Raw genomic sequence first — 13,747 nt, 5'->3', positions numbered from 1 at the left:
CTTGAGTGTATATGTATCAATTTAGCATTGGAAATGAAGTACTACTCTTCTATATGGGCACATGTTGCCCAATTAAATGCAATTCTTAAAAAAATGCAGTGACAGTGCATCCTGAGTTTCAAAGTCTGGGACATTGCTATACGGATCAAGTCAGCAAGTCTTAAAATTTATAGCAAATTCATTTGAGGAGTTCTGAAGACTGCTCTAGCTATTGTAATCCCTTCAAAATACAACTCTACTATACTTCATTATTTTTGTATTAATTTTGCCATTTACTTTTTTTTTTTTTTAATGAGAGGGTAAGTGTTGGGATTGATGTTCATTGTTTTTTTAAAAGAACTTTTCTCTTGATTTTAAAAAACTGGTTAGTGTATGTTTATTGGAAAAATTTAATACAAATAAATAATATAGAAACAAATGTCTTTACTGACAGCCATGAGGGTATACTCAGATCTCCTTCCAAGAGGGACCCTTCAGTTAGCAGACACCTCCAGCTATGATCTCCCACATTTACATGGAGGCCACGCCCTCTCTGGGATGCTCCCAGCCAATGACTGAGCATGATTTACTAGCTTGGGGGCAATCCTGCCCAGCATGGGTTTGCCTTACCGGGTTGTCTTTGCTCCTGGGCTGTGCATCAGTCTGGCTGAGACTTTCTCAGAGCAGCATTGCAGTATGAGATTCCTACCCAAGCCTCCACCCATACTCTCCCCTCTCAAAAGTGTCAGGCCCACATCACAGAAGACTCTCCCTGCCTACTTCTGCTCATCTCCTCTTCACCAATGTACTTCTAATTGATTCCTAGCAGTTGTTTCTCAGAGGACCCTTAAGAGTAGTTCAGTCCCTCCCAGTCCCTGCCCCAACTGCTCAGAGGTCAGTAAGTAAAGATTTATATTATATATTGCAATGGTTGCGACACGTTATGCAGAATTTTTTCACGGGCATACCATATTGATGTGGTTGGCCTCTTCACTGCTGGACACTTAGGTTGTTTCCAGTTTTACAGTATTATAGGTAAGGCATGTTTATTTTTCTTCACAGATTTGTCAATGAATATCTGCAGCATCTAATTCTAGGAGTGGAATATCTTGGTCGAAAGATGGGTGCACATCAAAATGTGTGTATATTATCAAATTACTCTCAAACGTTTGTATCAATCAACAATGCCCACATGTAGATTGAGGATTTCTGTTTTCCTGACATAGTCACAGTATTGATTATCAGTTAAAAAAAGTTGTGCCAGTCAGCTAAAGAGTGGCATCTTATTACTGTTGTTGGGTAAAGCATAGTTTCATACATCTACATGTAAGCTGATGATTTACATATTAAGGCAATTTTCCTCTCAATCTGAGATTTATTCCTAGACTTTGTTTATGATGTTCCATGTTTTAAATAAATGTTACCTTTTTATCTTTAACATTTAAAAATTTCTCATGATTGCTGAGAGTTTTCTAATGCCGACATTAAATACAAATAAAGAGAAAATATTTCTGCCAAATCTGTTTGTTATGATAAGAATTTAGAATGGAATCAGGCAACTAACTTCTAGCTAGAATTAAAGCATCTCTGAATGACTAGACAAATAAGTCAAAGGGAAAAATGTTAGTACTCCCTTCTAGATTCCACTGTAGACCATAAAGATGCTATACTAAAATGCTGTTACTCTGATTTTCACTGCCTCTATTTTTATAATTAAATGAAAAAGTTCAAATATTTTAAGTGGTTCAATTTTCCATTTTCCAATGATTTCCCTCAGTTTATGATCTGTTTAAAAAGCTGCTAGTTATTTAAGGAACTCTCATAATGACTTATAAATCAAAACAGCCAGATGCTGAATTAGGATGGTCAAAATAAATGGACAACATGGTACATGATTCTCTCACTCTATGTAGGAATTATTAGAAGAACACCAAATTTATAGGAAATATTGGGGCTAAGGGGGGAGAATCCCCAAACTGTCCAAAATATTATCATTTAAAAAATCCAAACAAATGACTTTTGCCTTCAAAATTCTTTTACCCCAACACATGTAACAGGGAGTGTAGAACCACTTATTCAACCATGAAGACATTTCTATACATATACCAATTTCTTTAAGAGAGAAAGGAACAAAAAAATAAGATGAAAACTAGAACTCTTACACTTATATATGTGCATAACACATGCAATGACCACCTGTGGATGCACAAATCATTTTTAAATGCATTTTATTCAGAGGAGGAATTGTTCTTACTGAAGAAATCTGAACTTACCTCCTTGTTCATCCAACATAACCAAAGTCCTGATACCAGCATCTTTACTCTACATTCCAATAATGGTAGCAAAGTGGAAAAAGAGTTAGAGAGAGAAAAGAGAGAAAGAGAAATCAGTAAGGGGACAATTAGCCCTAGAAATGGAAAATGAAGAAGGATCAAAAGAAAAAGAGGAAGGAAACATGGCAAAGAATCTTAGGGGCCGGGGAGGGACTCAGGAGTGGGTCACTTATGGACCTGATCATTCAGTGATTCTCAGATAGAAGAGGGGATACAGCTCAGTCTCCAACGGGTAAGACTGGGGTTGGGGTTTGACATGGACTTGGAATACACACATATAATATCACACTATGATTCTATATCTGGAAAATAAAATGCCTATCGTTTTGGTAACACCAACCACAGAAAGAAAAGTCTTTCAAAATCTTTGAGACTAAAACTTCTCTGGCTTGATATATCAGAAAGTTTCCATCAGCGAATTGGTGAAGGGTGGTCCACTGGGAAGATGTGTGTGGAATCTTGTGTGGGAGATGGGGTGAAATTTTTAGGGTTATCAAAAGAGATGACTGCATCACAAAGGTTGAGAAATACAGCTCAAAAAGAAATTCAATCTTCCATTTATTTTTCTCTATGGAGAGGTTTTCTACAAGATTTAGAAAGGGGGTTGAAAGATGAGAGATAAGGGCTTTTTCTAATGAAATCTGAAATTCTGCACAACAATATAGTGTGAGAAAATAATTCATCCACAAGTTTTCCTGCAGTTTTTCAGGTCAGGAGAAGTCTATAAAAGGCACCCACACCTCACTTCTTATGATCTCAATATGTCCAACAGCCTTGAACTATTTGGTGGAGGGAAGTGGGAGTTGGTGGTGGGTGAGAAAAGAAGCAGAGATATTTGTATTGCTCATACTTAGGAATCATCATTTCCAGGAATTCTAACTAGTTAAGTAAAGACCTTCCATTTCACAGGTTGACTGTTGATAGGTATTAAATGGTACTGCTTACAGTTTGGATTACTTGGTTTTCCAAGGAACACTCATGGCAGCCCTGAGAATAAATTCTAAAATAACACATCTCTCATGGCTCCTTTTATTTTCTGCTGGTTTACAGTAAACTAGGAGAGAGAGAGATGTTACTGGAGGTCAACAGAAGGTTTGGACTGTTGTTGTTTGAATAGTTCTTCAATGATTCAATTCCAATAGAATTAAAACAATGAAAATTATTTCTGTGAGCTTTTATAAACTCACCATTTCAGAAAATGTGTGCAGTTAACTTTCCCAGACAGAAAAGACTATTTTGCTTTAAAAAAAAATTGAATGAAAGATTCTTTAAAGTGCTGTATAATTTTCACAAGGTTCATACGCCTGATTTCATATATCTCATAAAAGCCCCTTTTCCCCCTATCCCTATACAACCCCTTCCTTTTTCTCACTGGCAACCACTAGTTTGTTCTCTGCATCTGTGAGTCTGCTTCTTTTTTGTTCTAGTCACTAATTTGTTGTGTATTTAGACTCTACATAAAAGTGATATCATACAGTATTTGTCTTTCTCTGTCTTATTTCACTTAGCATAATACCCTCCAAGTCCATCCATGTTGCTGCAAATGGCAAAATGTCATTCTTTTTTATGACGAATAGTATTCTATTATGTATATATATACCATAGCTTCTTTATCCATTTATCTGTTGATGGACTCTTAGGTCATTTCCATATCTTGGCAACTGTAAATAATGCTGCTGTGAACACTGGGGTGCATGTATCTTTCTGAACTAGTGTTTGAACACATTTTGATAAACTTTAGCTGCCAATTCAGGATATAGTTTTGAGAGTAATGGCTCAGTGTGACTTCAAGAGTCATTGACAGCACAGATTCTGAAGCTAGACTCTGCCCTGGAATCCTGGTGATTTTCTTTCCTGGCTACGGGTCCTTAGGCAAGGGTCTTAACTGTTCTGGGCCTCAGTTTTCTCATTTATAATATACTGATCATAATAGTTCATATCTTACTGAGTTGTTACTTGAATTCAATGAATTAATAGTCAGCAGGTGCTAGAACAGTGCCTGGCCAACAGTTAGCATTACAATCGGGTTACTAAAATAAACACCTTCACAAACTGCATCTATAGCAGGATATCTGGGCAAACTAAAATATCATCATTACCAACTACCGGAAGAAGCTTCTAGATCATTGCTTCTCAAACTTTGATGTGCATGTGAATCCCCTGCATAGGAAACATCTTATTAAAATATAGATCCTGATTCAGTAGGACTGGGATAGAGCCAAATATTTTGCATTTTGAGCAAGATCATCAATGCTGGCTGGTGCAAGGATGTACACTAGCAGCAAGATTCTAGACCCCAGAAGATACTTCAAAACCTTGTTCTTCAATGCACTATAAATGGAAATTCATCTACACACTTTAACAGGGGTTTTCCTTGTAACTCAGAAAGTAAAGAATCTGCCTGCAGTGCAGGAGATCTGGGTTCAATTCCTGGGTTGGGAAGATCCCTTGGAGAAGGAAATGGCAACCCACTCCAGTACTCTTGCCTGGAGAATCCCATGGACAGAGCAGCCTGGCGGACTACTTTAATTTCTGTGCACCTTTTCTGAATATTTTAGCCATTGCATATGAGAAGAAATTTTAAGAAGCAGATGGCTTCATTCAGACATACAGATGTGATAATGCAAGTTCTGGTGAGGACAGGGTCATCTTAGGGAGCATCTTCTTTTGTGAGGACTCAACTCAAGGTCATGTATGAGATCTCTGTTCCATTCTATTGGGGACAGAGGGTGGGCAACAGATGAATCATTTCAGTTTAGTCAACCCGGCTCTCAGCTGTTGACCCTTTTGGCTCTACTCATTTATTTTATATGAAGCCCTGCAAGTATAATTTCCTCGTTGTTCAATTTGGCGCTCAATATTTCATTGTTGGAACGATTCACTGAACAATCCAGATATGCCCCAATTTGGGAGAACAGAAGCAGTGAGCACAGATCTGAAAGTTAGGAATACTAGATTGTATTAGCTCAGCCAGCAACTGAGATTGGGGAACAGTCACTTGACCTTTCTAGATGCTTCCCCATGTTTTCTTAAAAAAATTTTTTTTTAATTAACTTATTTTAATTGGAGGGTAATTACTTTAGAATACTGTGGTGGTTTTTGCCATGCATCGACATGAGTCAGCCACGGGTGCACATGTATTTCTGCACCCTGAAGCCCCCTCCCACCTCCCTCCCCATCCCATCCCTCTGGGTTGTCCCAGAGCATGGGCTTTGAGTGCCCTGCTTCATGCAACACACTTGCACTGGTCTAGTCAATGGCAAGCCACTCCAGTACTCTTGCCTAGAAAATCCCATGGATAGGGGAGCCTGGTAGGCTGCAGTCCATGAGGTCGCTACGAGTGGGACACGACTGAGCGACTTCACTTTCACACATTGGAGAAAGAAATGGCAACTCACTCCAGTGTTCTTGTCTGGAGAATCCTAGGGATGAGGGAGCCTGGTGGGCTACCGTCTATGGGGTCGCACAGAGTCGGACACAACTGAAGCAACTTAGCAGCAGCAGCAGCAGCAGATGCTTCCCCATGTTTCAGACAAGGACAGCGATGCTAAATAAAACTGGGTAGTTCCTAGGTTGGTTCATTCACTCATTTGTTCATTCACTAAATGGTTATTAGGCTTCTACTCTGCCCCTGGAACTAAGGTAAGAGCCAGACAAATACATGCCTGAGAAGACAAATATTATGTTTTAATAGCAAGGAGGGAGAGGAGATGGTTCTATATTTCTCTTAGTTCAATTCTTGGTTCCTGTTTGAGATTCCTGGGAAACCGGTCTACCTACTAACAGGGGTAGTTGGAGATGTCAGGGACTTCTTTTTTTCATTTCTTTTTATTTACCTTTTATTTCTCTGTCTTATTTTTCCCTTGCTGATGAACTAAGACAATGTTTATAGAACATTTTAAAGTCTTTCTTTTGTCATCCTGAAATGCTTTCTCCAAAGTCCAATACACCTGAGCTAAAACTAGGCCAGTCCTGGTACTCTCTCAAAACACCCTCCCATCTGTCTACCTGAAAATAACTGTGCAGCCTGATCTTCCCCTTCAGTAGAAAGTATGGCATAATAAAGACATAGCTTTAGAATACTTACTTTCTTCCTGTGGCCAAAGTGTTTCAAAAGATAAATTGGAATGAAAAGAAAAGATGCTAAAACACCCATCAATGTTGGGGAGCCCTCAGTAACCACCACAGCATGAAGCTCTGTGGGGCTTTAGGATCAGCCTGCCCTACAGCAGCTTGGCTTTTCCTGGTTTAATTTCATGGCCCAAGGCATTAATGTGTAGACACCGTTTCCTGCAGATAGTTTTATGACTCTCCCTCTAGAATTCACTGTCCCCTCCTTTATGCTCCTAAGGCAGGTGGAGTCTTGACTTTGGAGAACTATTTTCTTAAGTTTTCCTGCATGATATCCATTTTTATCTTCCACCCCCAGAGTCAGGCATTCCATAAATACTTGTTGAAATGCATTCATCAAAACAGCCAGTTCCCAACTCTAGCCTAAGAATGAAGTGCTATGTGATTTCCAACCTTTTTATGTGTATATGGTATTCAGCTTTTCTGAACTTTCTCCACTGACCTCCGTATGACTTGACATTGTCCTTGATAGGCTCACAGTAGCTTCTATTAAAAAGTAAGCCTCCATGCTTCCACTCTGTTGTAACCTGAAGCCCATGAGGGATGGCACAAAGTCCTATATTCCACTGAAAGTGGAACTGTTTACCTCAGGGAGACTTCACAAGCTGAGTAACCTTTCCTGTCTTTAAGATTGAATTTCAATGAGCATTCAGCTCAATTCAAATTTTATGGCACTGATGTATTTTGGGATCATGGGCAAGATCCTGGTACTTCAATGCTCGAATTTTCCTAATGATTTCTGTCCTTGATGAATATTTAATGCTGATTCTCTTTAAAGAGAATTTCCTTCTTGATTGAAAAGCAGAATATCATCTGACTAGCCAATGCCCTAGACATAAGAGGCATCTGACCATCAATATAAAATAACCCAGGAGGATATAAGAGCAATCAATCTAGTCTCATTATGCCTTGCTCATAACTTCCTAAGGATCGAAAGTCTAATAACCTCCTCTCTCTCATTAGAGGTAGGAAATAGCATCCATCTGCTTTATCCCCGATCTAAGATGCAACTTTATGCTTGGCAGAAACACTTAGGAGAAACAAAAATGTATAATTTGAGAATCCTACTTCAATCAATAAAGCTTTTGAGATGTTTTCCTCCAGAATAAATTAGAGAATTAGAGCAGATGTTTCTTTTCCAAGACTGGCCAACACTGCTTGCAATTTAAGAAGACACACAAAAGAGAAGTGTGCACAGCCCAAGGACTCAGGTTGGGGAGGGGCGGGGGGAAAGGGGTATTGGATACATTTCTCTATCACGTCATGTTCCAGGCAGTGTTCCAACATTGCACAGGAGGGCAAACTGGTGATAGTTTCTGTAGATTAGAAATTTGCTTCACACGTGCATACACACACATTAAATATGAGCTTGGAGGCCACAGCTGAAGGTCATACAGATGTATCACTATATATCAAGATACTGACATCAGCTGACTTCCAAGCTCTCTTCCTTCCAGTCACCGTGGTAGCTCACGTGGGAATGTTACTCAGATTTATTCCTTTCACTTGTTCTCATAACAGGTTGAGGGGAAACACGTTTATTCAGAAAGCCTTGCCAGAACTCTTAGATTTAGTATATCTGCTTCCTTCTTGGTCCTCAAGTATTTCCGCATGAATGGTGTTCCCAGGATGGAGCAAAGAAAACATTTCTCTTCATTAAGAGAGTGAAGGTTGCCTCCTTGTGTGCCTGCCAAGGGCCCCTGGCCCCTGGCTGGCCTGCCTTCCTGTGGGACCAATTTTTGTTACACTGCAGGCTCACACTATCATTTTTCATGACAACAGATTTCGTTTAGCAGTCCGCCCCTACCCTCCCGGGGGTCCTCCAAGTTCTTGGCTGCCACCTTCTCCTCCCCTTCCTGTGACAAGTCACATTTAGCTCTATTTCATTCTTAGCTGAGAATCTGAAGCTGCAGAAATAAGGGGAAATGATGGCTTCTATAGTGTGAGAGATGGCTGCCCTTCCCTTTCGCCTTATAAAATTTATCTTTTCCTCCTTTCATGTCATTGCAGAAGCAATTAACAGTAGCGTGAGGCCAGTAGGCTCATTGAATCATTCTGCTAGAAAACCCCCGAGATCTCTGAAGATGATAACCACACATGAATTCATACGTTGATAAGCATTTTCAAAGCATAGCTAAAACAGCATCTCACTGAATAAAAACGATTAGACTTGTTTTATTCAGTTAAGATAAATATAGCTCATCCCATTCTTTTTCCACTTCATCTCTCCCAGCGGACAAGTTCAATTAATCTATTTATTCTTCCTGGTTGACTGCTGCTCTCCCAAATTGGAATAAGTAGAGTTTATTGCAAATGCCATTTTGATTCCATTATTGCTATCTGCCCAATTTTACCCATTTAAAAATAGTCAAGGATTCATTAACCATGCCTTGCAAATGAATGTTCAGTCTAGAGTCAGGAATGAAAAAAGAGCTTCTATATTTACATGACTAGACTTAATGCTTCCTTTTATTACGGAATTTTCCTATTATTTCATGAATTTTAGTTCCTGACTCTAAATCTAACAATTTTTGAAAATATGATGCCTCTATGGAGCCATATTTTTAAAAGTCATACATGTGGCTAAAGTCAGAACAGAAAGCCAAGATTAGATGCAATTTAGAGGCACCAAAATCAGTACAAATGAGGATTTTTATGTGGACAATTCTTTTGTATATTAAAAAAAATATCACTCTGATATGTTTTTAAGATTTCTTGGGAGCATTTATTTACTTGGAAATACCATTTTCCTCTGCTTTCCAGACTTAGCTTGGGCTGGAGGGAGAGTGAATACTTTGATGTCTACGTGGCAGCTTAAATACAGCAGCTCCTTGCTTAGGCAGCTTTCTGGTTCCTATGTTCACACTGAAATCAAAGGGACGGTGGCCAAGGGAAAGACAAAGGGCCTAGGCAAAGAATACGTCAGCCAAAGGGAATGTTCATCTTAAAATACGGTCACTCCTTACCTCTTCAACCAGTTGAAGCATACGACGGGTGCTTTCCAGAGACTAAGACAAAAAAACATAAATATTATGAGTGCAGGATCCAGAGGTCGAGGAAGATCAGAAAACTTTCTTCACTTGGGAAACACATAGGGCCATTATCACATGTTCTTTGAAGTTTGTAACAGAAACACAATTTCAATCTCTTTCCTATCAGGCTTTCTACATAATAAGATTCCTTAAAGCAATTACATTAAAGCTGATTGTCATAAAATCAGAACCATATGAAGCTGTTCTTGATATCAAAGACAAAGCAATCAGGAAAAGATAATTTTGCATGTGGAGGAGTCATGAAAAATTATCTCAAATACTCAGAGGACTAATTTTGTCCCCCTGGATGAAGAATATTGAATTTTAAAGACGTTGTTTTTCATGAATTGAGATGAATCTAACATCAAGTTTCTTACAAAGCTCCTACAAACACAATTGGAAGGTCTTATCAGTACAAATTAAGCTGTTGCCCTAGGGTGGAAAAAAAATCAAGCATGTTTGAAATGACTAGCCTACAGGAAACAGCTATAATTATCTCGGTTCTGAGATAAGAAAAAATGAATTCAGCACTGGTCCCTTGGGCATAGTGTGGTCACTTTTTTCTCAGTTCGTTTGAAATTATTAGAATTCAGCAATGATTGTGATTTCTCAAAAGCTGTGCTTTTAAGTGACAAACTTATCTGGGACAAGAGTTTTCAGGAACATGAAGCATGTTCACTTTCTGGGAAGAACTGTCAGCAGGCTGCTTTTCAAAATAGAAGAGCTGTAAGCAGTGGTGTGCTGGTAAATGCCTAACAATAGGCTCACCAGAAAAAAAAAAAAAAAAGAGTGTTATTTTAATGATATAAAGGATGAATATAAATGATATAAAGGCTGCTATTTATATAATAGCATAAAACTTACCACTAATAATAAAATACATAATACTCTTTATTGCAAATTCCATATAGCCAATGGATTTTCACAGAAAGCTTTGTTTATTTTGCTGAACTCTTGTGTCCACAGCTAAGCATGAAGACAACAAGTGCAGCTCTGGCATGAACACTGATTGATATTTTCATTTACATTAATGAATAAAAGCAAAGTGAAGGAAGATGTATGTTGCAATTCTATTCATTTGTCAATGATGCACAGTGGCTTCTCTGTTGAAGACAATCATAGTTTTCAAATACTGGAAGATTTGCTCAGTTGTTTTTTTGCGTGTCTGTGTTTTATAGTGTAATGGCTGTGGATGTTCATCCTTCAAAATTTAACCCGTTATTAATATTTTTCCACTTTTTTAAGTCTAGAGGATCAACAAAACAATAGGTCAAGTCCCGATTTGTAGTGTTTGCAGATTCCATGGTCTAAATATTGTTTGCTCTGATTTCTAAGTGCACCATGGTGTCACACTTGGGAAGGTTCAACGGTCACACACTGGTAGACTATATCCTCACACTACAGATAGTGCACATGCCAAGAACTTTGAAAGCATAGATTGTAGTAAAATCATTAGGATGTGATGAGATTTAAGTATTTATTACCTTTGATTTTAATAGAATCTATTTAATTTCAGCTTATATAATTCAATTTTAATACCAGCTTGCAAAGTTCTGGACAATGTAACAACCAGCTTTCAGAAGTGAGCCATTTCCTGCACACCGCTGGCTGTAAGACATCCAGAGACGTTGCTTTTCTCAGAGGATCTTGACTTCTCTGGATTTCTACAAGTTGGGAGTTTGGGCTCAGTCACTGATCTGCATGTAAGTTTTATAACCAACCCATTCCTGTCTGCAGAGGCCTTAGCTATATAGGAAATCGGTGCTGCTTCTTCTGAAACACGAGAAGAAGCTCTCTCCCCACCTCAGCCTGACTAAAACAGACTACGTGGCTGCCCATCTCTTGCTTGCTTCCTGGGGCTGGGTTCTATCACCTCATCGGCCAGCTGGTCAGCTCTCCGCTGCATCTCCTCCAGCTCATTGCGCATGTCCGCGTCCTCGGCCATGGTAGCGGTGTGGGCTGGCGGGGCGCCTGGGTCGGGGCGTCAGGGACGGGTTGGCCACAGAACCTGGAAAGAAGTAGGATTGACCATATGAGTGTTTGTATGTATACACGCTGTTGTGCTCAACTAGGGGAAGCTCTAAATGGTCCACACTCTCTGTCTCCATGCCTCAGCAATCTTCTGAGTTGGAAGCGGTGCTCAGACAGGAGGGCACAGAATCAAGCCACGTGAGTGCCTCGCTGCCTAGTTTTCAGTGGAGCTAGATACCCGTCTACCCATGAAGCATTCTTAAAGATACACATCACCCACGTTTGGAATGGAAGAATGTGGCTCCGGGTTAGAATTCATTTAACCTTGCATTTATTTTTATTTTATTCTTATCAGCTTTATTGAGGCATAATTTGCATACAAAAATACCACATCTTTGAAGTACACGATTTGAGACATCTTGATACATACTCCCAAGGAAACCATGATCACAATTAAGAAAATAATCATATCCATCACCCCCAGAAGTTTCCTCTCAGGCCTTTTGTAATCCTACCCACCCACTCACTCCATCACACTGTACCCTGCGACCCCCCACTCCCTCCCGGTGCTAAGACAATGGCTTATCTGCCTTCTGTCACTATAAATGAGTTTGCATTTCCTAGAATTTTATACAAATGGAATGATACAGTATGGACTTTTATTTGAGATATTCTATTGCATTCAGAAGCAAAAGGCAGAAACTCTTTAGTCTCTTTCAGTTATTATCACAGATTGTCGAGAGGGCTTATGTTGGGGGGGTGCATAGGAATTTTTCCAAAGAAGAATGTGTCCTTGGTGGTGAAACATGACCTGTGCATTTTTCTGATTATGCTCTTGAAATCCTGTGTGGTGCAAATTACAGGTAAGGAGAGTGCTCCCTCCAGAGCCAGTCGGCCCCTTGCTTCCCCTGCCCACCTCTTCCTCCATGTTAGTCAAGAGAGCAAGTTCTTATGATATAATGTAGAGTTGTAAATGCTTTGCGTTTTAGCATAAGTCTCCATTTTAGAAATTAGGGATCTAGGAAACAGAAATTGGTAGCAATTTTTATACCAAACCACTCCTGAACCTTGAGATGAGCAGAAACAAAATTCCCGAGATCCTCTGTGGCTGGGATCAGCTCTCCAGGATAAGGTGGTGACCTTGTGGAAACACTGAGTACATCGTAGTTTGTAGCTGTGATGTCAGAAATGCCGAGGTGGACTGTTGGCTCTGGCACTCAGCTGCTGGGTAACTCTGGGCAAATTTATCAATGTCTCTGAGCCCCAGCTTTCTCAACCGGGCCAATAATACCAGTCTCTCTGGCTTCTGGGGAGGGGCATATATTATATGAAGTTCTGATCAACCTCATTTGTAAGGATGTGGGAGCTTAGTAATCAGAAAGGCTTGCGCCATCAGAATAAACCTGTAGCCTTTACCAAAAGTAGAACAGGTCTAGTGTTTCTTAATTAGCTTTCGTTTACTGATGGCTGGGCAGGAGGCATGTTGCATGCAGTGCTGAGCACCCACAGAAGCCTGAAACCCGGGGAACCAGCAGAGGGCCTGAGTCTCCAGTCTCCAAGCAGCACCTCTCAAAGGATTTCCATGTGGAGACAAACAAGAGCACCTTCTCCCCTGTTCTCATCTTTGTATTTCTGCTGCCTTGGTGGAGGTAGAAAGAAACCTACCTTTCTTTTAAATAGGCCAGTTTGTTAGAAGGCAGAGGTCTGTGTGCTTTCAGATCTGTAGCATCACACACACACACACACACACACACACGTCTCATGTGTTTCCTTGGCAATCTCCTCTTAAAGTTGCTATTCTCAGCACGTGAAGAACAGCTTCAGGGACCACTAAGCTCAAGCTCATGGTCACCTATAGGGACCTGGCGAATGGGCAGTTGGCACAGTGGCAGCAAAACCATGTGATAGACACCTTTTTTTTTTTCTAATCACTTTCGCGATCCCCACTCCCTAATGCTCCCAGCTCTTGTCTTGCTCTAAAGAGTGGGGGTATGTCTGTGACTGGGGGATTGGTGATGCATCTGACAGATCTCAGATGCATAGTGTTTCAAAGCTGAGATAGCAGTGTCCACTCTCTGGGTAAGAACGGGGGAACGAAAGCACAGAATGAACCTTCAGATCTTCTGTTGGGACGTTTATTGTTGGTATTTGATAAATCGCCCCCAAACCCCCCAAACCCATGCGTATTAGATTCTAAGAGGCAACACCAGAAGAAGCATAATGATACCGATTAGCGGAAATTTCAGTAGCTGAAAGAATGTTAACAGTGAAGTGGCATTTATTATCCAGGTAACACAAAAC

At 40.0% G+C, this 13,747-nt stretch overlaps 1 protein-coding gene across 2 annotated transcripts in view; it reads right to left on the bottom strand.

Annotated features, from left to right (window-relative positions):
* Window positions 1–11,420, bottom strand: part of SNAP25 (synaptosome associated protein 25) — a 32,155-nt gene extending 20,735 nt beyond the window's left edge. For both annotated transcript variants that reach the window (XM_068987521.1, XM_068987520.1), the window contains exons 1-3: window positions 11,349–11,420; window positions 9,410–9,451; window positions 2,253–2,301 (exon numbers count right to left, since the gene is read on the bottom strand). In XM_068987521.1, the coding sequence (XP_068843622.1) occupies window positions 2,253–2,301; window positions 9,410–9,451; window positions 11,349–11,420 (163 nt within the window). The remainder of the gene's footprint in view (window positions 1–2,252; window positions 2,302–9,409; window positions 9,452–11,348) is intronic.
* Between the last annotated feature and the right edge of the window lie 2,327 nt (window positions 11,421–13,747).

Source organism: Capricornis sumatraensis, chromosome 15 (assembly GCF_032405125.1).
Source record: "Capricornis sumatraensis isolate serow.1 chromosome 15, serow.2, whole genome shotgun sequence".
NCBI lineage: Eukaryota > Metazoa > Chordata > Mammalia > Artiodactyla > Bovidae > Capricornis > Capricornis sumatraensis.
The sequence above is the reverse complement of the archived record's forward strand: the minus strand, read 5'-3'. Positions and strand labels throughout refer to the sequence as shown.